The sequence below is a fragment of the Rhinatrema bivittatum genome, chromosome 16, assembly GCF_901001135.1.
Source record: "Rhinatrema bivittatum chromosome 16, aRhiBiv1.1, whole genome shotgun sequence".
Lineage (NCBI taxonomy): Eukaryota > Metazoa > Chordata > Amphibia > Gymnophiona > Rhinatrematidae > Rhinatrema > Rhinatrema bivittatum.
The window spans coordinates 30,539,705-30,565,829 of NC_042630.1; the positions used below are offsets into that span (position 1 = coordinate 30,539,705).

General features: G+C 45.6%; 1 protein-coding gene across 11 annotated transcripts in view; it reads right to left on the minus strand.

The window, feature by feature from the left end:
- TARS2 (threonyl-tRNA synthetase 2, mitochondrial) overlaps positions 1-26,125 on the minus strand; it is a 138,777-nt gene that overhangs the window by 88,183 nt on the left and 24,469 nt on the right. For 9 of the 11 annotated variants that reach the window (XR_003853060.1, XR_003853059.1, XM_029580682.1 and 6 more), the window contains exon 1: positions 3,278-3,426. The exons of 1 other annotated variant lie outside the window; for it this stretch is intronic. Coding sequence is in view for 8 of the 10 variants with exons in the window: in XM_029580682.1 (XP_029436542.1) it covers positions 3,278-3,337 (60 nt within the window). In the remaining 2 variants the exon portion in view is untranslated. Of the gene's footprint in view, positions 1-2,918; positions 3,057-3,277; positions 3,427-26,125 lie in introns of those variants that run through there. One more of the 11 variants, XM_029580681.1, reaches the window with a different exon arrangement.

Consider the following 26,125-nt stretch of genomic DNA (forward strand, 5'->3'; position numbering starts at 1 on the left):
TTAATCAATAGCAGGTAATTGCAGGTAATGGACTTCTCCTCCAAGAACTTATCCAATCCTTTTTTAAACACAGCTATACTAACTACACTAACCACATCCTCTGGCAAATTGGAAGTTAGCTGATTCCTCAGATAAAAAAGATTGAGAACCACACTAGAAAACCATATCCAATTCTGGAGGCTACACCTCGGAAAGGGGTCCAGAGAAAGGCAACCAAAATGGTGCTGGGTATACGCCAAACGTCATGAGACTTGAGGACCTAAATATGTATACCCTAGAGAAGAGGAATAAGGGGATATGACAGACATTCAGATACCTCAAAAAAGCAAACATTTTCCAGAGGAAAGAATGTTCTAGAACGAAAGGACTTGATATGAGAAGAAACAACATCCAAAAATATATTTTTCATGGAAAGGGTGGTGGATGAATGGTATTGACTCCCAGGGGAGATACTGGAGACAACATTTTAACATATCAAGAAAGCCTAGAATGAACACTGAATTTCTAGTTGCAAGATGTAAGGGGAAAGTCAGATCAACTTGAGTCTCTGGCATTGCAACAGGACCAAATTGGGAAGACAGAATAGAGCATCTGCCATCATATTCTTTAGATTATAAAATGTCACATTTTTTATGATCTGGATTTACATCTGAAGCAAACCAGCCACCATACTAAAGAGTTGTTATATGCCTTGATTTTATTCATGGTAGCGGTTTAAGGATGGTATATACCCCAGGGTTCTGAAGGAACTAGAAAATGACATTTCAGATCTATTAGTAAAAATGTGTAACCTATCATTAAAATCATCCATTGTACCTGAAGACTGGAGGGTGGCTAATGTAACCCCAATATTTAAAATTGGCTCCAGGGCGATCCGAAAACTATAGACCAGTGAGCCTGACTTCAGTGCCAGGAAAAATAGTGGAAACTATTCTAAAGATCAAAATCACAGAGCTTATAGAAAGACATGGTTTAATGGAACACAGTCAGCATGGATTTACCCAGGGCAAGTCTTGCCTCACAAATCTGCTTCACTTTTTTGAAGGGGTTAATAAACATGTAGATAAAGGTGAACCAGTAGATGTAGCAGTGTATTTGGACTTTCAGAAGGCATTTGACAAAGTTCCTCATGAGAGGCTTCTAGGAAAAGTAAAAAAGTCATGGGATAGGTGGTGATGTCCTTTCGTGGATTACAAACTGGTTAAAAGACAGGAAACAGTAGGATTAAATGGTTAATTTTCTCAGTGGAAAAGGGTAAATAGTGGAATGCCTCAGATCTGTACTTGGACCAGTGCTTTTACATATATTTAAAAATGATCTGGAAAAGAATACAAGTGAGGTAATCAAATTTGCAGATGATACAAAAATATTGAGTAGTTAAATCACAAGCGGATTGTGATAAACTGCAGGAGGACCTTGCAAGACTAGAAGATTGGGCATCCATATGACAGATAAAATTTAATGTGGATAAGTGGAAGGTGATGCATACAGGGAAAAATAACCCATAATAGTTTCACGATGTTAGATTCCATGTTAGGAGCTACCACCCAGGAAAGAGATCTAGGCATCATAGTGAATACATTGAAATAGTCAGCTCAGTGTGCTATGGCAGTCAAAAAAGAAAACAGAATGTTAGGAATTATTAGGAAGGGAATGGTGAATAAAACAGAATGTCATAATGCCTCTGTATCGCTCCATGGCGAGACCACACCTTGAGTACTGTGTACTATTCTGGTCACCGCATCTCAAAAAAGATATAATTAAGATGGAGAAGGTACAGAAAGGGCGACCAAAATGATAAAGGGGATGGCACAGCTCCCCTATGAGGAAAGACTAAAGAGGTTAAGACTGTTCAGCTTGCAGAAGAGATGATTGAGGGGGATACGATAGAGGTGTTTAAAATCATGAGTGGTCTAGAACGGGTAAATGTGAATTGGTTATTGACACTTTCGGATAATAGAAGGACTAGGGGGCACTCTATGAAGTTAGCATGTAACACATTTAAAACTAATCGGAGACTATTCTTTTTCACTCAACACACAATAAAACTGTGGAATTTGTTACAGGGGATATGGTTAGTGCAGTTAATGTAGCTGGGTTTAAAAAAAGATTTGGATAAGTTATTGGAGAAGTCCATTACCTGTTATTAATCAAATTGACTTAGAAAATAACCACTGTTAGCATCAGTAGCATGGGATATACTTAGTTTTTAGGTACTTGTAGCCTGGATTAGCCAATTGGAAACAGGATGCTGGGCTTGATGGACCCTTGGTTTGACCCAGTATGGCATGTTCTTAAGGATGAGAAAATTGCACAATGTCCCGATTTTGCATCAACCACTTTTTAATTATTTTACGATTCTAAGCTATCCCTGAAAGAGTCCCCCTATATTTTACAAGTGTCCTGATGTTGACAGACATTGCTGGTTTAAATATTAGGTCCTTATTCTGAAAGTTCCCGGTCAAATTCATGTAAATCAGTGGCAAGGAATTATTTGGCTCTCCCAATTTATGACACTAGATACTAAACTATAAAAATCCTACTAATATTGTGTCCATTTGGCTAAATACCACAGATAGCAAATGTTAAAATAGACCAAAACCTCCCTTCTCTATCGAAAAAAAAAGGCCGTTTCATATCTAGGGACCTTGTTTCTGCTTTTATTTTATTAAATATCAGTGCATATAATCAATCAAATGGCAGAAAATGAGTGGGGAAAAGGGCTCCTTTTTACCCCAATTACTTTATCCAGTTTGGGTTGGTTCCACGGGGCTCCAGCGGTGGTTCCACGGGGCTCCAGCGGTGAACTAGGCCTGCGCGATCGGCGCTGAAGCCCGTCGGGGTAAGGCCTCTTGTTCCGCTCACCCCGATCGGGCCCCCTCGCCGATCGCCGGCCTGTTTGTTCAGCTTCCACCTACCTGCAAGGCCGCGAATCCCCGCCTCCAGCCGGCCGAGATCGGAGCCGCGATTCGCCGCATCTAGCCGGCCTCGACTCGGACCACGAGCCCTCGCCTCCAGCAGGCCCCAAGCCGAGCCGCAAGCCTTCGCCCCGAACCGCCCACGAAAAACGTCGCAGCGGTGACGTCAAAGGCGCGACCGGCGGGATATTTAAACCGCCGCTCTCCTCTCCAACCTCCTTTACCTTCCACGGGGCTCCAGCGGTGAACTAGGCCTGCGCGATCGGCGCTGAAGCCCGTCGGGGTAAGGCCTCTTGTTCCACTCACCCCGATCGGGCCCCCTCGCCGATCGCCGGCCTGTTTTTTCAGCTTCTACCTACCTGCAAGGCCGCGAATCCCCGCCTCCAGCCGGCCGAGATCGGAGCCGCGATTCGCCGCATCTAGCCGGCCTCGACTCGGACCACGAGCCCTCGCCTCCAGCAGGCCCCAAGCCGAGCCGCAAGCCTTCGCCCCGAACCGCCCACGAAAAACGTCGCGGCGGTGACGTCAGAGGCGCGACCGGCGGGATATTTAAACCGCCGCTCTCCTCTCCAACCTCCTTTACCTTCCACGGGGCTCCAACGGTGAACTAGGCCTGCGCGATCGGCGCTGAAGCCCGTCGGGGTAAGGCCTCTTGTTCCACTCACCCCGATCGGGCCCCCTCGCCGATCGCCGGCCTGTTTCTTCAGCTTCCACCTACCTGCAAGGCCACGAATCCCCACCTCCAGCCGGCCGAGATCGGAGCCGCGATTCGCCACATCTAGCCGGCCTCGACTCGGACCAAGAGCCCTCGCCTCCAGCAGGCCCCAAGCCGAGCCGCAAGCCTTGGCCCCGAACCGCCCACGAAAAATGTCACGGCGGTGACGTCAGAGGCACGACCGGCGGGATATTTAAACCACCACTCTCCCTGGCGTCGCGCGCACGAAGGAGCGTGACAAAGGGGCCTGCCCCTTTGTTTCGCCCCTTTGTGCGCGCGACGCCCGAGCTGCAGCACTCAATACCGCACTAGAACTCTGCTAGCATCCATCCAGCTCACGTCCTTCCAACTCTCATCCATCAAGAGATCATCCTGCGCCCACTCAACAGACAAGCGTCCTGCGCCCTCTCAACAAACAAGCGCCCACTCAACAGACAAGCGTCCTGCGCCCTCTCAAACAAGCGCCCAAAGCATCCTGCGCCCACTCAGACAAGCATCCTGCGCCCACTCAACAGACAAGCGCCCACTCAGACAAGCGTCCTGCGCCCACTCAAACAAGCGCCCAAAGCGTCCTGCGCCCACTCAACAGACAAGCGTCCTGCGCCCACTCAACAGACAAGCGTCCTGCGCCCACTCAACAGACAAGCTTCCTGCGCCCACTCAACAGACAAGCGTCCTGCGCCCACTCAACAGACAAGCGTCCTGCGCCCACTCAACAAACAAGCGTCCAAAGCATCCTGCGCCCACTCAACAGACAAGCGCCCACTCAAGACAAGCGTCCTGCGCCCACTCAACAGACAAGCGTCCAAAGCATTCTGCGCCCACTCAGACAAGCGTCCTGCGCCCACTCAACAAACAAGCGCCCACTCAGACAAGCGTCCTGCGCCCACTCAACAGACAAGCTTCCTGCGCCCACTCAACAATCAAGCGTCCTGCGCCAAGCAACCAACCAACCTGTACTCATCCAGAGCCCTAACCAACTAATTATTTATCTCCTAATTCCAGGCTTTCCTCCCTTCTACCATCCGCCCACCCACTGCGCCAGCTATCCAACAACCCACAATGTCTCTAGTTCTTCCAATACCAATTTTACAACACCGCCTCCCATCTAAGAGAATATCTACCAGACGAGCCCTTCACAATAACTTAAAAACCCTCACCCCCATCTTGAATACACCTATCACCCAGCTTTTAGGCCTCTCCCTCTTCTCACTCTCTCTTTTCAATGCACAATCCCTAACAAAAAAATCCCTAATTTTCAATGATTACCTCACCGACGCCAAACCAGATATTTGCGCAGTAACCGAAACATGGCTTAAGCCCTCAGATACGGCTTTAATAAACCAATTACCTACACAGACCTATGATGTCTTCTCACTCCCGAGACTGAAAAAAAGAGGAGGTGGAATCCTTCTGGCCACCAAAAAAAGCCTTAACTTCTCCCAACATCCGTACAGCTCTAACTCAAAACTGGAAGTCGGCTTCTTTACCTCACAAAATCTTCAAATCCTTCTTGTCTACGCCCCCCCAGGGCTCCTAGAATCCGATGTCTCCCCCATTCTTGAAATCACCACCATGCTCATCAACTTGGATACTCCAGCAATCATCTTAGGTGATTTCAATCTGCACATAGACATTCCTTCTCCATCTTACAGCTGCGTAACCCTCCTCTCAGCCTTGTCTGCAATGGGATTCCAACAACTAGTCAACGAACCCACACACAAAGCGGGTCACACTCTGGACTTGATTTTCGTCAAAGGGATTACGACTACATCCAATCTGAAGAACAAAAAGGTTCCATGGTCAGACCACACTCTCATCTCTACCTCCTTCGCGCTGAAAGAATCCAACACTCCTAACATCCCCTCACCTTCATTCCACTACAAGAGGCGATGCTCCCTAGAAGACCTTAACACCCAGTTGGTCTCACAGCTCCCATTATTAGACTTCACCGACCCGAACACTGCCATTTGCTCCTGGAACAACATAACAGAAAATATAGCTAATAAGCTCTGTCCTTCAACAACAAAAAAATCTCACACCAATGCTGTCAGCAGACAACCTTGGTTTACCATTGAACTCAGAAAACTAAAACAAAGTTTAAGAAAAAAAGAAGCAATCTGGCGTAAAACCCCTTGCGACTCCACTATCTCCTCATACAAATCTATTCTATACCAGTACAAATCCCTCACCTCAAAGTCAAAAAAAGACTATTATGCATCTAAGATTCACAACCTGGTCTTTGACGCCAAAGCCCTCTTCACTTATGTCTCCAGCCTCACCCAAGCCTTACCGCGAGAAATCCCCGGCAACATGGCTCAATCCAAAGCTGAAGAACTTGCTCAGTTTTTCCAAAATAAAATCACCAATCTCCTAACACAACTGCCTCCCGACACCGCCGCCCTCCAGACATATCAACAACCTGCCTACAAAAACGTCAGCTTAAACACCTTTGAACCCGTCTCTTCCATTGAGATACAAGCCATCCTGAAAAGAATGAAACCCTCGTCTCATCCTGCAGACCACATCCCCTCCAAACTACTTCTATCTATTCCAGACAGAATAGTCACATCATTGACAAATATCATCAATTGCTCCCTAGCCCAAGGAACCTTCCCAGATGATCTCAAAATGGCCTCAATCTCACCGCTCCTAAAGAAACCTAACCTTGACCCGAAGGACCCCAACAACTTCCGCCCCATCGCTAACCTCCCATTCATTGTCAAGATCATGGAAAAACTAGTGAACTCTCAACTTTCAGATTTCATCGAAGACAACAATCTTCTCTTCACCCCACAACACGGCTTCCGAAAAAATCGAGGTACAGAATCCCTCCTCACCTCGTTGACAGACCTTATCTTATTGGGCCTCGACAAAGGAAACTCTTTCCTATTGATCTTATTAGACATATCCGCAGCGTTTGACACTGTCAACCACGCCATCCTCCTAAACCAGCTGTCGTCCATAGGAATCAGCGGCACTGTCCTATCCTGGTTCAAAACCTTCCTCAACAACAGAGGCTACAAAGTTAGACTCCAAAACAAGGAATCTTCAAGATTTGACGCCGTCATAGGAGTCCCGCAAGGTTCTTCATTATCTCCGACTCTTTTCAATATTTACCTTCTTCCTCTCTGCCAACTTCTCACCGACCTCAATCTAAAGTATTTCCTATACGCAGATGATATTCAAATCATCATCCCCATCAAAGACACATACTCTAAAACTCTTGACTTCTGGGAATCATGCCACCTGAAAATCAAACAACTACTCAACAGCCTTCACCTCATCTTAAACTCCTCCAAGACAGAAATCCTACTCATCTCTCCTGAGAACAATAGCTCTAACTCTTCTCTTCCTACCAACCTACCTACCTCACAAGTTAGAGAATTAGGAGTGATAATAGACAACCGGCTAAACTTCAAAGCACATATCAACAAAACAACCAAAGACTGTTTCTATAAACTCCATGTCCTGAAAAGGATAAGACCTCTCTTCCATGCTCAAGACTTCAGAACGATCATCCAAGCAGTCATCTTCTCAAAATTAGACTATTGCAATTCCCTATTGCTAGGTCTGCCCTCATCCTATTCCAAACCATTACAGATGGTTCAAAATTCAGCAGCCCGACTACTAACAGGCGCAAAAAAGAGAGACCACATAACTCCCATCCTGAAAGAGCTACATTGGCTACCCGTATACTTCCGTATCATGTATAAAGCCATGTGTGTCATCTTCAAAACTATACATCAACGCATCTCCCTCGATCTTCAAATCCCCCTCCAAGCATACAATTCGACAAGACCTACCAGAGAAGTTTACAGAGGCGCCCTCCAAGTTCCTCCCACGAAAACGACCAGACACATTACCCTCAGAGATCGGGCCACCTCCACAGCTGGCCCTTCTCTATGGAATTCCATTCCTACAGATCTCAGACTAGAACCATGCCTCCTAACTTTTAGGAAAGGACTTAAGACTTGGTTATTCAAGCAAGCTTTCCCAGACACAATCTAATGACACAATCCAAGGACTCCCCAAAACATTCAACCATTAACAATACCATTTGTACATAGTATTTAATTAATTTAATTTGTATTTTGTCTAACCAGTTATTCTTTCCTATCTCTTCCTTCTTCTCCAAGTTCTGTGACCCTTGTTAATTGTAACTGTTTCCTTCGATCACCACAGTTTTAGTTTGATGTATTTAATGCACCCCGTTTCATGTAAACCAGCAAGATATGTCCTCATGATTGCCGGTATATAAAAACCTTAAATAAATAAATAAAAAAATAAATTATAACAAACACCAATACGTTCCCAGGGAAAAATAAAACCTGAAAGCAAAAGTCCCTGTTTATATCACACCCAGCTTCACCATAGTAGCTTGCAGAAAAGCATTTTCGCAGCTGGGATCAGACTTCCCGATACTAAATCCCGAAAACACTGTTATACTGCTCGTTACCAAAACAATGTGGTTGAAATATTCTGACGATCAGCAAGGCCCGATCAGAAGAAAAAGGAGTCCGATGTATAAAAGCCACCAACCGTGCAGAATCTCGCAGGGCAGTGGAAGAGCAACCTCAGGCTACGCCGGCATAACCCGAACGTCATGTTTCACCGGCACCTTCTCGTTCCACTGCTCCTGCCACTCATCCTCCTAAGGCAGCCCAAATGCGCCAAGCTCGGCGCGGTCATGACACTCTAAACCCCGCCTCCGCCCCGCGCCTACTCGCTTCAGCTGCCGTCCAGCAATGTGCTGATTGGCCGCTACCTGCCGAGTGGAGGGTTTTAAACGCAGCCGCGTCAGCGCGTTCGCAAGCCCGAGGTCTTTCTGGTCTTGCGCAGTAGGATAGCCGCTCCTGCCGAGTGAAGCGCCACTCTTTACAGCTCCACCAGCATAAAGGCGGCGATGAGCAAAACTGCTACTTCTACCTACATGAAAGGTCTGCAAATCAGGACCCAGATGGAGCACTACAATGGAGAGAGGCCCGAGACAAATACTAGAAAGGGAGGGGATGTACATAAAACACAGTATTTCTGTACTCCTGCACTTAGGGCCTATAAAATGCGAAGTTTGGTGGGGATGTTTTTTTTCCTAAAGTAATGCTGAGGAAGCTATAAAACTCCAGCGCAGTAGTTCCCACGCACTCGAATGCAGGTAATGTATAAAATATATTACATCCACTTTCGTTATGAAGATCTTGAACATTTGTAGAGAAAGCTTTAGGAACGCCTAGGCTAAGGCCAACAGAAATGGTATCTAATCGGAAAAAGGGGCTAATGTACTATAACCATAGTTGAGAACTAGGGTCTTCAGCCATACCAGCAGGAAGTGCAGTAGAAGGGGGTAAGCTGCCATCTAGGGGTACCCACATCGCAGATTCTGAAGAAAGCCTGGGAGAAAGAAATGTCTCTACCCTAGGAAGAAGTTAAAAGTGGGCAATGTTCCATTTTCTAATCATTACCATATTCCACCAGACAACTCAGCAATTAAAAACATCAAACCACCATAAAAACATAATACAGTAAGAAGTAGCTTTACTCTCAAAGAAAACTTTTGGCTAACCAGATCAGGCCTTCCCCACTCACTTTATATGCATTTTTATAAATGTTATAAGTTAAACAAGATATCCACCATCCAACAACAAGCTTTGCCTTAAAAAATACTCAAATTTACTTCTAAATAACTTCAGATGCTGCAACCCAGAAAAACAGACATTATCAAATTAAGAACCAAGTTCCACTTCACACGGGCACGCTTGTTTAAATGTAACTTTTCCATGAAATTAAGATCCTTGCTAAATACATTATAACCTGTTAGCGCCTTCCCATTCCCACAACGCTCATCTTAGATTATTAAGATGTAGCAGAACATCAAATTTCTCAACACGTGACTCATTCCCTCTGAAAGTATCACCCATAGGTTGGAGTTTGATATCAACTCTCATTTAATTGGTGCACATTAGAAGCCACTGTCACCATGGTTTTTAAGACAGACACTGCCCACTACTTGAATTGAGAAGCTATTGAACTATCATCACATGAAGCACATGTTACAGTCACACAAGGTTCACAAATAGGCCTACACAATTAACACCACCAATAATAATGGACTACCACCTAAATATATAATTCTGGAGCTACTAAGATACACCTCACAATACTAGAGTACCTTTAGTTAATAATAAATACAATACATTTAAGAAACAACCCTTACTATGCTAAGCAATTGGGTCTTGCGTGCATCCCATAATTGTTTCAGTATTATATGTGAATGGTGGGCCAGATTTACTAAAATGTTTTTTACAGTGTATCTAACGCTCAGTCTGGCAGTGTTACTAAAATGATTCATCATAGTTATTTGAAATATATATATGTCAAGTTGGTTACACTGTTCAATATGAAATCCTGTTTACAACTCCTGTTTTTAATGTATTTATAAATGATCAGGAAGAGGGAATGACAAGCGAGAAGATTAAATTTGCAGACAACATAAAATTATTCCCAATTATAAAAATCACAAGCAGATATTCACCAACAGCTCACACTAGACCTTCAGAACCCTCTCAAACACCACTCGTCCGAAAGACCCATCAGAGAAGCTTATAAAGAGACCCTTCAAGTCCCACCTTCAAAATACACCCGTCTAAAAACCACCAAAGAACGTTCCTTCTCCACAGTCTGGAACAGACTTCCGACTGACCTAAGACTGGAACCTTGCCTTCATACCTTTCGAAGACAACTGAAGACGTGGCTTTTCCTCCAAGCCTTCCCCTAGTCAAAATGTCACTTCGAACTCAGCCTAAGGAATGAGATAATTACCAATCTCATAATCAGTTATATATTATTTATTTGTTGCTTTTCCGCTCTACCTTTCTTCCTGGCTACTCTAGCCCCCAAGTTCAATGCCCTTGTTTTATGTAACTTTGCTTGATTCAGCCTTCTCGTTTTTGGTTACACTTGTTCATCCCCTAAGTTCCATGTAAACCGGCCTGATGTGAATTCTATTCGTGAAGTCCGGTATAGAAATATATATTAAATAAATAAATAAATTGTTAGAAATTGCAGAAGGACCTTGAGAGACTGAGCATACAAATGACAGATGACATTTACATAGGGAAACGTAATCCAAACTGAAAGATGTTAGGCTCCATGTAAGGAGTTATCACCCAGGAAAAGAATCTGGGTGACATTGTGGACAATACTTTGTGCAATGGGTCATTACAGTGTGCGTAATACCGCCGCATTGTGGCTGTAAAATGCTAATTAGGGGAAGGGGAGGAGTGTGGGTGGGGTTAAGCGGTTAGGACCCGGTAGTGCTGCAGGCTATACCAGCAGCACTGCAGGAAATAACACCTTTTCCTGTGGCGCTACAGGGGGTGGTGTGGCTGCACCACAGCAGGCGAAACCTCAACGGAGCAATATAGTCGGCTACACACTATCGCCCCCCCACCCGTTCTGGTCATGGCTCATTTATAGCAGAATGATGAATCTAGGCCAATGTTAGGAATTAGTAAGGGGCCACTGTAAAAGAACGCTGGAGCTGCTGTGAGTTTGTAAGTGCATATTCCCGCTCAAAGCCCTCTATGGGTATGTAATAAGGGTTTTGTGCATGGGAAAAAAGTGCATACAAACATGCTTATTGAGCTGTTTTTCCTGCACGAATGCATGCTAATGGCATGCAAAGGATGTGATTATCTATTCACAGGCAATGCAGGTAGCCGTGCTAGCAGGAAGATCAGGTTAGCGTGGGTTTTTTAATGCAGGTTTCAGGGCAGGAGTTGAGGGAAATCGCTGTTGTGGAGATCGGTTTTTTGATGCTTTTCCAGGTCAGGTAAGCGGCGAATGGAACTGATAAAGGCAGCTTCTCAATGAGGCAAAATCGCCGATCTGCATTTCACACTCTTGCTGGTGGTCGGAGTCCGATGCTGAAGGGGTTAGATATTGCTCAACCCACTTCACATCAACTTCCGGACCACTAATTTATTTATTTATTTTTTTTTTAAAGAAAGGCTTTCATCCCAAGAATCAGTCGCGGGTGTTCACACGCTGATAGGTGTCTACGCGGTTTTCTGCATGGATGTATGCACAATTCACTACATAGCACTATAAAGCTTGCGTTTCTGCACACATTATGGCACATTTGGTATGCATGGATTTTATGCGCATATCTAATTAGCATACGCAGCCATTATTACATCTTGCACTGCTGCTGGTTTTTGCCGGGCATGTCAAAAACCATCCACACAGAAAAATCATTGTGGATTTCAGCGCAGGTCTTATTTCATAGGCCTGTAGGAAAGGAACAGACAGAGAATATCATAAACCTCTGTATTACTCCATAGTGATGCCACATTTGGAGCACTATGTACAATTTTGATCACTGCATCTCAAAAAAGATATAGCTGAATTGGAAAAAGTACAGAGAGGGGTGACCAAAATGATAAAGGGAATGGAACAGTATAACTATTCAGCTTGGAGAAGAGATGGCTATGGGAGAATATGAGAGAGGTCTTTAAAATCATGAGTGGAGTAGAAAGGGTAAATGCGAATTGGTTGTTTCCTCTTTCAAAAAATACAAAGACTTGGGGACACTATGAAGTTAGTAAGTAGCACATTTAAGATAAATCAGAGAAAATATGTTTTCACTCAATGCACACAAGTTGTGGAATTAATTGCCGGGGGATGTGATAAAGGCAGTTAGCATAGCTGGGTTTAAAGAAGGCCTGGACAAGTTCTTGGTAGCAAAGTCCATAAAGTGTTGTTATAACCAGATGGGAACAGCCTCTGCTTATCCCTGGGTGTTAGCAGCAGGGGGATCTATCTACTGTTTGGGATCCTGGCAGGTACTTGTGAGCTGGATTGGCCACTGTTGGAAACAGGATACTGGGCTTGGCAATTCTTATGTAACCTGAGTGTCACTTGTTTCTCATGTCATTGACTACAGCAGATTTGAACCATATCTCTCTTACTGATATCCAAATTATTCCTTGGACTCCAAAGTCTGGCCTATATTTCCAAACCAACTTATTCAGCCCTCATTTGCCCTTACATGCAAAACAGCTATTTGTGCCAAAACAGCTATTTCTGCCAAATGGCAGAAATAAAACTGGCAGAATACATCTCAAATCAGTTAACGTGCCAGAGATGTAAATGTTTCCATTAGGATCAACTACGTCATAAGACACTGTAGCAACCAGCTCTCAACCAAAAAACTGCTTCTATCAAATAATGCATTTTCAACAACATAAATAACAGTAACATATTAATGACAGCAGATAAAGGCCAATTGGTCCATCCAGTCTGCCCAGCAACTTGCTTATGATAGTAACTGCCACTCCATGCAGGTTTACCCTCATGCGTTCTCTTATGGGTAGTAACTGCTGCTCTGTGCAGGTTACCCCCAGACAGAAATGTTACACCACCCCCTTTCTTCATTTCTAACTTCAAGCCTTTAGGGATCCAAAGTGTTTGTCCCATGCCCTTAAGAATTCATTTACTGTTCTCATCTTCACCACCTCTTCGGGCAGGGAATTCCAGGCATCCTCCACCCTCTCTGTGGAGAAATATTTCCTAAAATTGGTTCTGAGACATTTCCCTTGGAGTTTCATATCGTGACTCCTGCCATTTATTTTCCAATGGAAAAGGTTTGAAGTCTATGCATCATTAATATCTGTCAGGTATCTGAAGGTCTGTATCATATCTCCACTGCACCTCCTCTCCTCCAGGGTATGTATATTTAGATCCTTCAGCCTCTTATCTTAGGTCTTCTGAAACAGACCCCACACCATTTTGGTTCTCTTCCTCTGGACTGTTTCCATCCTGTGTCTATTCTTTTTTAGATACAGTCTCCAGCACTGAACACAGTATTCCAGGTGAGGCCTCTCTAAGTATCTGTACAAGGGCATATCACCTCCCTTTTCCTGCTGATTATTCCTCTCTATATGCAGCCCAGCATCCTTCTGGCTTTAGCTACCATCTTGTCACATTAGTTTGTTACCTTCAGATCACCAGACACAGTCATCCCAAGATCCCTCTCCTAGTCCGTGCACAAGTCTTTCCTCTATTACATACAGCTCCTTTGGATTACTGCACCACAGATGCATGACTCTGCACTTCTTGGCATTGAATTGCAGTTGCCAAATGTTCGAACACTCTTCCAGTTTTCTTAAATCCCCTTTCATTCTCTCTACTCCATCGCTGTCGGTATCATCCGCAAAAAGGCACAAGTTTTCTAACCCCTTCTTAATGTCACTAATGAAGATACTAAACGGAACCAGTCCCAAAACCGATCCTTGAGGCATTCAACACCACTCATCACAGCAGGTTCCATTTATCATTACATGTCTTTTCTTTTAGTCAACCAGTTTGTAATCCACTCCAGCACCTTGGTGCCCACACCAAGCTTTTCATTCTATTCAAGAGCCTCCGATGTGGGAAAGTATCAAAAGTGTTGCTGAAATCCAATTAAATCACATTGAACACTCTTCCTTGATTCAATTCTTTAGTCCCCAATCAAAAAAATCAATCAGATTTGTCTGGCAGAATCTTCCCTTCCCTGTACGTACCAGGATCAGTCCAGGACACCTGGGTTGTGACTCCGCACCAGTAGGTGGAGACAGAGCAAAACTTGTGGGCGGAGCCATATATAAGCCCCTGTGCCAGTCACAGCCCCTCAGTCTTACTCTGTCTCCAGTAGGTGGTGCAGGTGCAGTCACAGCCTCTACCTGCACTGATTTTGGTACTTAGTCAGGTTTTTTGGATTTTTCATTTTTAAATTTGATTTTTCTTTAAAATTTGGATTTTTTAAGTGAGTGGAATCCTGTCCGCCCTGCCTCCCAGAGGGGCTGCGAGGTTCTGAGGGGACCACCCCCCCTGGTTGAGGCCGCTGCTAGGGTCGAGGACCCGGCTTACCAGTAGCAGCGCTAGGGGTGACACTGGGGAGCCCGGTTCACTCTTGCAACAGGGCTCCAGGACCGTGGACAGCGACAAGCGGTAGGAAAAAAAAAAAAAGTTTTGAATTTTTGTTTTTCTTGTGCCGGCTCTCTGCTACTTAGCGCTGCCGCTCCGGTTTCGTCGGGGGGAGGCGCAGGTCGCAGGGGGTAGTCGCGGTGCCTTTTTCTTTCTATTTTATTTTTCTGTCAGGCCATTTTTCGCTTGTGTTTTCCCGCGTTTTCGCCGCTATGCCTCGAGGCTCGGCATGCGCGCGTCTTTCGAGTGAAGGCCTCTGTGCCTCGTGTATCCCAGGCGAAGAAGGTTCGTCGGGGGCGTCTCGGGGGGCCCGTTCTCGGACTGTGCGTTCGCCACCGCCCGCCAGTGTCCTGACTGACAAGCAGCAAGATCTTTTCCCGCTCACCGCGGGAGCGGCGGCCATTTTGGCCACAGGCAGGGAAATTTCTTGGGAGCCGGCAGGGAATTCTGCCGTGCCTCCCGCGCTTTCACCTCAGTCAGGACTTGCTGGTGGGGACGCTCCGGAGGGGTCTCGATCCCGGGAGGGCTCCGGACTCGATTCTTCAGACTCGAGTTCTTTTTCTGAAGATTTTGTACTTCTTTTGCGCAAAGTTCTTAAGTTTAAGCGCAACAGACGCAGGCGTAGAGGGGCCCCTGAGGGGGGTCCTGGCCAGCACGCCCCAAAGAAAAGGAAAACTAAAGAAGTTGTCGGATCCGCCCGTCAGCCCCCACGAGGAAAGCGGCCTCTGAGGGGCGTCCCTCAGGAGTCGGAGTTTTCGTCTGCGTCAGACACGGATTCCGCAGAGGAGCCCCTGAAGGGGGCCGAGGAGTCGGCTGCGGACGGCCTCTCTCAGCCCGGAGCGAGCAAAGGTGCTCAGGCCGTGGAAGGGGATGATCCCAAAGTAGGCCGCCTCTTTCGTAAAGAGGAACTGACCCCTTTGATTCCGGCCATTCTTCAAGAACTAGGAATTGAGGCTCCGCCATTGGTGGTCCGTCAGGAGGTCAACATGGATCCGGTGCTGCTAGGTCTCACCGGACCAGCAGTGGCTTTTCCTTTTCATTTTTCTTCGACCGATATTTTATTTAGAGAATGGGATACGCCGGAGTTGGGACTTAAGGTTAGTAAGGCCATGGATAAACTGTATCCACTCCCTGAAGATGCGCTGGACCTGCTCAAACTTCCGAAGGTGGACTCGGCAGTCTCGGCGGTGACAAAGAGGTCTACCATCCCGGTTACGGGAGCGACGGCCCTCAGGGATATCCAGGACAGGAAGCTGGAAGTACAGCTTAAGAAGATTTTTGAGGTGTCCGCCCTAGGAGTGCGGGCCGCTATCTGCACTAACTTCGCTATGCGGGCTAGCCTACGCTGGGCCCAAGTAATTCAGGCGAATGCTGGTCTTTCCCCGGAGGAGGCGTCTCAAGCTGATCGACTAGAGGCGGCAATTGCATATGGAGCAGATGCTCTACATGATCTTTTGCGAACCTCTGCCAGATCCATGGTGGCGTCGGTTTCCGCACGTCGCCTTTTGTGATTACGGAACTGGGCAGCGGATGGCTCTTCTAAAGCTCACCTCGGGGCACTGCCGTTCAAAGGCAAGCTGCTGTTTGGCAAAGAGTTGGATGACATAATGGTCTCCCTAGGAGAGAACAGGGCGTTTAAATTGCCCGAGGATAAGTACAGAGCGAGGTCCTCCTTCTCCTCCAGATCACGGTTCCGTGGTTCCAGAAAATCACGTCCAACACGTTCCTCGGGTCCCTCGTACAGGTCTTCTTCCTCCCGGACCCCTCAGTGGCAGCAATCCTTTCGAGGAAAGCGGTTCGGCAAACAGGGAGGAACCTCGGCCGCAGGAGGTCACAAGGGGCCGCAATGAAATGCGGTTGGCCCAATCCTCGCCCCAGTCTCTGCACGAGATCCCAAATGTCGGGGCGCGGTTAACGTTGTTTTTCGAGGATTGGGCCAGGATTACGTCGGACCAGTGGGTCCTCGACGTGATAAGACACGGTTACGCATTAGATTTTGTTCGAATTCCAGCAGACAAGTTTCTAGTCTCTCCTTGCAAAGCTCCGGACAAGAAGGCGGCAGTGCTAGACACCATCCAGCGCTTGGAAAGCTTGGGAGCTATCGTTCCGGTCCCGATCCATCAGCGCGGCGAAGGCCGTTACTCCATTTACTTCATAGTTCCAAAGAAAGACGGCACGTCAAGGCCGATCTTGGACCTCAAAGGCGTAAACAGATGCCTACGCGTTCCTCACTTCAAGATGGAGACGATTCGTTCGGTTATTGCTTCGGTAAGGCCGGGCGAATTCTTGGCTTCTCTGGACCTCACGGAAGCGTACCTGCACGTGGGAATTCGGCCGGAGTTCCAGAAATTCCTACGGTTCTGCATTCTGGGGCGGCATTTTCAGTTCCGGGCGCTACCGTTTGGTCTCACGACTGCTCCTCGCACGTTCACAAAAGTGATGGTGGTAGTAGCGGCGCACCTACGCCGGGAAGGTCTCCTGGTACATCCTTACCTGGACGATTGGTTGATTCGCGCAAAATCCAAGCCTCTGTGTCAGCAAGCAGTGTCCAGAGTCCTCCAGGTGTTACAGTCTCTAGGCTGGGTGGTCAATTTCAGCAAGAGTCAACTGGTACCGACTCAGACCTTGGAATACCTCGGAGCTCTATTCGACACAAGGCACGGCAAAGTGATCCTGTCCCAGGAACGCAGGGACAAGCTACAGTCTCAAGTGCGGCGATTGCTCTCTCTTCACAGTCCTCGAGTTTGCGATTATCTGACGGTCCTGGGTTCGATGGCTTCAACACTAGCCTTGGTTCCCTGGGCGTTCGCTCATCTGCGGCCGTTGCAGTCGTCCTTACTATCCCGATGGCGGCCGGTCTCGGAGGAGTTTTTCCTGCCTCTTCCACTCGAGGGCCAAGCGAGATCCAGCCTCCACTGGTGGCTTGACTCCAAGCATCTATCCTGTGGAGTGTCCCTGCTGGTACCCAAATGGACGGTAGTGACCACGGATGCCAGTCTCTCAGGCTGGGGAGCAGTTTGCTTAGGAAGGTCGGTCCAGGGGCTATGGTCAGCGTCTCAAACCCAATGGTCTATCAACCGGCTAGAGACCAGAGCGGTCCATCTAGCTCTCCAAGCCTTGTCACCGTTACTAAGCGGAAAAGCGGTCCGAGTACTATCGGACAACGCAACCACCGTGGCCTACATCAATCGACAAGGAGGGACGCGAAGTCCACAGGTGGCTGCGGAGGCACAGCTCTTGATGACCTGGTCAGAACAAAATCTCAGTAACATAGCAGCCTCTCACATTGCCGGGGTCGACAATGTACAGGCGGATTTTCTAAGTCATCATCACCTCGATCCCGGAGAGTGGGAGTTGGCGGACGAAGCTTTTCGGCTCATTTGCAAGACATGGGGAGTTCCCCACATGGATCTGATGGCCACATGGCACAACGCGAAGGCTCCACGATTCTTCAGTCGGCGTCGAGAACGGGGAGCAGAAGGCGTCGACGCGCTGGTACTTCCATGGCCGACGGATGTACTTCTTTACGTGTTTCCCCCGTGGCCGATGATAGGCAAGATTCTTCGGCGCATAGAGTTGCACCCGTTCCATGTGATAATGGTGGCACCGGAATGGCCGCGTCGTCCGTGGTTCGCAGATCTCATCCAGTTGTCAGTGTCGTTACCCATTCGTCTCCAGGGGTTCGCGGGGCTACTACGTCAGGGCCCCGTCTGTTTGGAGGATGCGGATCACTTCTGTCTCGCGGCATGGCTTTTGAAAGGAATCACCTGAAGAAAAAAGGTTACTCAGACGCGGTGATAGCTACTTTGCTGAGGTCCAGGAAACAGTCTACGTCTCTGGCTTATGTCCGGGTCTGGACGGTTTTTGAGGATTGGTGCGTGCAGTGAGGAGTGGATCCCATTTCCGCTTCGGTCTCAGAAATTCTAACGTTTCTTCAAGCAGGTCTGACCAAAGGCTTGGCGTGCAGTTCGCTACGGGTCCACGTGGCAGCTCTTGGTTGTTTGCGGGGTAAGGTCCGGGGAACCTCCCTGGCTCTTCATCCGGATATTTCCCGTTTTCTTCGAGGGGCTAAACACCTCCGTCCTCCATTGCGTCCCCCCTGTCCGTCTTGGAACCTTAACTGGGTTCTTTCCGCTCTAGGCTCGGCTCCTTTTGAGCTATTGAAGCGTACCACTATTAAGGACCTTACTTTAAAGACGGTGTTTTTGGTGGCAATTGCCTCGGCTCGGCGTGTCTCGGAATTGCAGGCGCTGTCCTGTAGAGAACCGTTCTTGCGGATTTCCGATTCCGGAGTATCCTTGCGGACGGTTTCTTCCTTCCTAAAGTGGTGTCGTCTTTTCACGTCAATCAGTCAGTGGAGTTACCAGCCTTCAGGGTCGGGGACTCCACTGATCCCCAGTTCAGAGAACTGCGAAAGCTGGACGTGCGAAGGTCTCTTCATTATTTGGAGGTTACTAATCCGTTCCGGGTAACCGACCATCTGTTCGTTTTGTTTTCGGGGCCAAAGGGGCCGCTGCTTCCCGCACAACGATTGCGCGTTGGCTTAAAGAGGCCATTGGCTCCGCTTACTTGGTAAAGGGTAAGCCGCTTCTGTTGGGTCTTCGGGCTCATGCGACTCGTTCCCAGGCCGCGTCCTGGGCGGAAGCTTCTCAGGTATCGCCTCAGGAGATTTGCAGGGCGGCTACCTGGAAGTCGATGCATACCTTTATCAGGCATTACCGGTTGGATGTCCGGGCTACCGATTCCGGGGGATTTGGAGAGAGGGTACTTCGAGCGGGCCTCTCTGCTTCCCACCCTCGGTAAGTTTTGCTCTGGTACATCCCAGGTGTCCTGGACTGATCCTGGTACGTACAGGGAAAGGAAAATTAGTTTCTTACCTGATAATTTTCGTTCCTGTAGTACCAAGGATCAGTCCAGGATCCCGCCCGCAGGGCTTCGCTTCAGTAACGGAGAGTCCGCTCATAAAATTTTCTTAGTTTTGCTGTTAGCTTGTTTAGCTCTCCCGGTTGGGGAGTCCGGTTCAAGTAGGAGTTTGGTGTTAGTTTAAAGTTAGAAGTGAATTTTTCTAGGCAGTTTTTGTTACTTGTTTGCATGGCTACTTTGACATTACGTATGACTGAGGGGCTGTGACTGGCACAGGGGCTTATATATGGCTCCGCCCACAAGTTTTGCTCTGTCTCCACCTACTGGTGCGGAGTCACAACCCAGGTGTCCTGGACTGATCCTTGGTACTACAGGAACGAAAATTATCAGGTAAGAAACTAATTTTCCTTTGGTGCTTCCATTATGCTTTAAGTCCAGAAACCCATTTGATTAAAGACAGTTCATTGTCCTTTCGTTCAGCAGAGCCTCCATTAATTTTCCCACCACCAAGGTGAGGCTAACCAGCCTGTAGTTTCCTGGCTCCTCTCTGCTACCACCTTTGTGAAGCAGGACCATAAATCGCTCTTCTGCAATCTCATTGCACTACTCCTATTTTCATGGATCTATTGAACAGGTCTTTCATCAGACCCACCAGCACATCTGAGTTCCCTTCTTATCCTAGGATTGGCCTCATTGCAATGATTTGTAAAAAACCAGGGCCTTCTCTGGAGTCTATAGATTCTATTTACAAAGCATTTTTTCTATATACACATAGGGGCAGATTTTATAAAACTACACGTGTGCAAACAAAAATCCGGGGTCAGCACGCACGAGGCTCCCCAAAATCGGCAGCCTGCACGTGCCGAGTCGCACAGCCTGTCTCCGTTCTCTCCGAGGCCGCTCCAAAATCGGAGCGGCCTCGGAGGGAACTTTCCTTCCACCCCCCACCCTCCCCTCCCTAACTCACCCCCCCTGGCCCTATCTAACCCCCCCTACCTTTGTTGCACAAGTTACGCCTGCCCGAGGCAGGCGTAATTTGCGTGCACCGGGCCCCCCATGATGCACCGGCCGCGACACCCCCCAGGAAAGCCCCGGGACTTATGTGCGTCCCGGGGCTTTGCTCGGCGCGCGTGGGGGGTGGGGGGGGTGGGGGTAGGTTTTCAGGGGTTACGCGCGTAACCCTTTGAAAATCTACCCCATAATGGGAGAAATCCTTTAGGAAATACCACCCCAATTGATAGGCAGCTTTGGAAAGGCAACAGGGCTTCTAAAGCAAAAAAAAAAAAAGGGTCTCTCTCTTTGACCTTCAAACTTGCTGACTGGTTGACAAAGTCTTTCACCAACTTTACTTCATCTGCCAGTGTGCATCACTGCTATGTGGGTTTTAACAGGGATGCAGATGAAGTTAATAAGTTGAATAAACTTGTTGGCTCAATGGCGGTGCTGAGAATCCAGGTTTGATTCTTTCCAGTTTGGCTAGGGATTCTACAGAGGTAGCATTCACAGTTACTGAGGTAGGGGTGGGAGTAGGGAGCCTATCACTGTGCAGGACCATCACATTGCCATAGGCCCTAGCCATGGACCCTTTCCACAATGAATAGTGAGTTGGAAGGGGATATAATCCTCATGCAGTTGTTTATGAAGGTTCATGGCACTGTAGCCCAAAAGAGGAGGAAAGTACTGTACTGGGCACAAAAACAAGTGTATTCTGACAAAACCTATCAATGCAATTATGTAAAGTAGTCCAGGCAATATTAAAGTTAAAACAAAACATTATCTAGGCAAAAAAACTGTAGAAAGGACATGATCTTGCTTCTGAACCAGGGCTAAGAATACTACAGCAGCAGTACTCATATTGGGGAATGGCAGATGATGTAATAAACTGCCACTTTTTCAAAGTTAAGTCAATGTGACAAGAGTTATGCATGTTTTCTATACCGCTTAAAAAAAAAAAATGTTCAATTTGTTCCCCGCCTTAGAAAATGGAAAGCACAGGCTACACATTTTTAAATTAAATAGATGGAAGTTCTGATTCGGAAATTAAAAAAATAACTTGGGATAAATACAGAGGATCTGTCGTGGCAAGAAGATGATAATGAAGCACTGGGATAACCTGCACAGATCAGCAAGTAAACCCCAAAATAGCAATAGTGTGACTGCACTGTGTTTCCAAGAACGCCTGGGGTAGGCTGCATAAAGCAGCAATTACAACCTTGAACAAAAGTGATAAAACTGCACTGGGCTTCAAGAAGGCTGGGATGAAGGTTTTTTTTAATAGCAACCTCAGTAACCTTGGTGACCATATAGATTATGACAAAGTTTGTTAAGTCATAGAAGGGAATGTGAGTATTGGCTAGAGTATTGGTCTTATAAGAAGCAAGACCTGAAATGGCTTACTAGCAGAGATGATGGCAATCATCATCCATGTAATAGTTTTTGGGCATGCTCGGGATAGATATGGAGGACGGTGGTGGGAAAAAGCTTTGAAAGCTCAGGTAGAAGACATGGAGGAAATGGGAGCTGTGCCAGGTTACATATAGGAATTTATAAATGCATCTACTCAAGGACGACAAATCTTAACTGGGCGATCTGAATGGGCCATGTTATCTTTATCTGTCGTGGTTTACTTAATAGAAAATATAAAAATAATGGAAGCTCATTTTGTTTTGGGAGGGGGATGGTGGGGTCCAGTGTTTCATTTAAAGAAAACAAAAGTGGGCTGGTCCTGTGGTTCAGGCAGGAGTTCTGAGTCCAGATCTTCCATTTGAACTTTGGCACATCAGAGGTGCAGTGTTTAGGCCCAAGGTCAAAAGGAAGGCAATGCCACTCCAGCAGCAGCTCCTACCAACCTCAGAGATGGCCCTCCAACCAGTAGTCTAGTGTGGGTCTCTGCAAACTCAGATGGAGACAAAATGGAATATTGCAAACTTTTCTACCTCTCCCACCCTTAACTAAATCATCAATTGTCGTAAATGCATAATATATTCTGCCTGGTCTTGCAATGTCACAAAAACCTCCGCAATCATAGTGAGGATGTACAAACAGAACATTTTTCTATATTGTATAACAAACACAAATCTTTTTACTTCACAGTCCTTCACTATAGAAAAAATTAAAACCTGCATGCAAAAATTGAATTCTCATAACATATAGCAGAAGAAAGGAATGCTAAATCATTAGGTGAATGCTAATATGCTTCTATGAATATGCAAATATTACCATTTTGTTTCACAAAATTTCTGAGACAAAAAAATACCAGTTTCTGCACTTTTTCAGCATGCTATTACAAGTAATTATAAATTGTCCATTAAGAAAGTACTTTTCAAAGCCTTTTCTCCCAGTAAGAGTACTTTACCCAAGGAAAGGACTTTTTACAAAACTACCCATCTGATACGTGGGTAAACTTGCATGCATATGGTCTGTATGTCCATAAATGTACCCATAGGAAACAGAGGCATTCCCAGGAGCACAGTTGGAGAGGGGTTTTGTAAATGCATTTGGAAAACTTGCTTACATTATTTACTCTGTCCAAGGCTCAGGTTCTCCAGGTGTATCTAGATATTCACCTTCACAGTTTGCATTTGCCTGCATACTTTTGACAATGAAAAGTATGCATGTAAATTTTCCTGGAAAAAATATTCTATGCCCAAATTAGCAGATGTGCTGGTTGTTTTGGTAGAATAATTTTCAAAAGGAAAGTGCACATGATGTATAGCATGCACATATTTAAAATGTATACAGGCTGTTGCAAAATTACCTTGCCCCCGCAAGCACGGTAACACATTCAGACTGCATGCATCTACTGCAAATTAACTAATTTCACTATTACATTCTATACTTGTCATTGTTCCTTTTCGTATATTTACGCATTCACATTGTGAACTAGTAGAATTCAGGAAAATCCACAATCTTCTACTGTGATCATACTGAAAAGTAAAATCTTTCAAATAGAATGTTTGACCTAGATAGTAACACACAATTATTGTTAACCATATTGAAATCATAGGTCAGGTCAAATTGGTGGAGGGGGGTGCCTCTTTATGCTAAGGATAGCATAGAGTCGGTATCCTGCAGTAAACAAAATGGAATTGCTATGGATAGAAAATTCCCTGTGTAATGGGGAAATGAATAGCTGTGGGGGTTTACTACTGTCTGCCTGGCCGGGATGAAGAAATAGACAGTGACATGCTAACAGAAATTAGGAAAGCAACACAATAGTGGGATATTTTAATTACCTCAACATTGACTGGGTAAATGTCTCACTGGGACATGCCAAGGAGGTAAAGTTTCCAGATGCTATCAATGACTGCTTCATGGAGCAGCTGGTGCTGGGTCAGACTAGACAGGACTACTCTAAATCTAATTCTCACTACAATGCGGATCTGGTGTTCTGAATGGAGAACGTTAAGGAAAACTACTGCAATAGCAAACTATGATAAAATGAAGACATCAGGAAAAACTTAAAGGAGCCGCTGTAAAGGTTAACAATTTGCATGAGGCATGGATACTGTTTAAAAACACCATCTTGGAAGCCCAGACCAAGATGTATTTCACGCATTAGAAAAGGGAGAAAGACCAGACTGCCAGCATTGTTAAATAGTGAGGTGAAAGAGGCCATTAAAGCCAAAAGGACATCTTTCAAAAACAGGAAAAGTGGATCGAAATGAAGAAAACGGGAAAAGGTTTAAACATTAGGTGTAAAGCATTCATAAGGCTGGCCAAAAGAGAATTTGAAACTTGCCAGAGAATCAAAAATACAAAACTTTTTCAAGTATATTCAAAGCAAGAAACCTGTGAGGAAGTCAATCTTATCAGTAAATGATCGAGGGATAAAGGGGCCCTCAAGGAAGACAAAGCCATAACAGAAAAACTAAGCACATTTTTGCTTCAGTCTTTCCTAAGGAGGGTATCATGGAAATACCTATGTCAGACACATTCTTTGAGGATGATGATTCAGAAGCAAATCATAGTGATCTGCAAAAAGGTAGTATAGCAAACTGACAAACTAAGAAAAATAAATTATCAGGACCAGATGGTATGCATCCCAATTCTGAAAGATTGAAAAACTGACATTATAGACTAATTACTAGTAATCTCTAACTTCTCATTCAAATCAGCTACAATACTTGAGGACTGGAGTGTGGCCAACATGATGCCTTTTTTTTTTTTTTTTTTTAAAGTTCCAGGTGTGATCCGGGAAACTACAGACTGGTGAGCTTGATGGCAGTACTGAGCAAAACGGTTGAAGCTATTCTGAAGAACAAAATTACTGGCCATCTGGATAGACATATTAATGTGGCACAGCCTCCATGGATTTATTAAAGGGAAATCTTGTCTTATAAATCTATTTTTTTTGAAGGGGTTAATAAAACACATGGACCAGGGTGAGTTGGTTGATATTGTGTCTACATTTTCAAAAAGTATTTGACCAAGTTTCTCACGAGAGGCTCATCATAAATTAAAGTCATGGGATAGGAGACAATGTCCTATTATACTAATAGTACAGAATACTAATAGTATTCTGTGACATTTACCCTGTTATTTATATTTAAGGGATTGCTCTGTGTGCTTTCCTTCGGACTCTCCTCTCTCAGTCCCACCCCTTGTCCTTGTTTTATGTATTTTTCTACCTTTGGTTCGTATGTAAACCGGTATGATGTTCCCACTAATGCCGGTATAGAAAAGTTTTAAAATAAATAAATATATTATTGATTGGTATCTGGCAAAAAGATAGGAAAAATGGAGAAAGGTAAATAGTGGCATGCTACAGGGATCTGTAATGGGCCCAATGCTTTTTAACATTTTTATAAATGATCTGGAAAAGGGAGTGATATCAATCCATGGTGTGACCGCACCTCAACTACTGTATGCAGATCTGGTCTCTCCATCTCAAAAAAAACCCCAAAAACACATTATATATATATATATAGCAGCACTAGCAATATAGAGAAAGGCAACCAAAATGGTAAAGAGAATGGAACAGTTCCTCTACAATAAAAGGCTAAACAGGTTAGGGCTCTTCAGCTTGAACTAAAGATGGCCTATAAAATCATGAGTGGGGCAGAACGGGTAAATTGGGATTGGTTATTTACCCTTTCCAGTAGGCTTAGGGGACACTCCATTAAGCTTTAGAACAGATAAAGTATTTTTTCATTTGGTGCACAATTAAATTGTGGAATTGTTGCCAGAGAATGTAGTAAAAGCAATTAGCATAACTGGGTTTAAAAGGGGTTTAGCAAATTCCTGGAGGAAAAGTCCATAAACCATTATTAGCCATATAGACTTGGGAAAGTCACTGCTCTATCCTATTTATGAACATGGACTGGATCTATTCTTTGGGATCTTACTGGGTATTTGTGACCTGGATTGGCCTATACTGGGAACAGAATGCTGGGCTTGATGGGCCTTTGATCTGACTGGTATGGCATTTATGTTTTTATCTTGCGCATCCCAGAGTGGGTCAGTGATCTAGATCTATCAAGATGGGAGAATCATGGCTTCTACTGTGAATAGCTTAGTCCACGTTTTGTGAATAAATAATAAAAAAAAAACAAAAACCTTATGAGGTTAAAATTCTAAAATTAATTTTGGGCCAGGGAGGCAATTTGGTATCTGTTAGTTTAGTTTATCAGTTGGGTTGACTTTCAAAACTGATTTATAT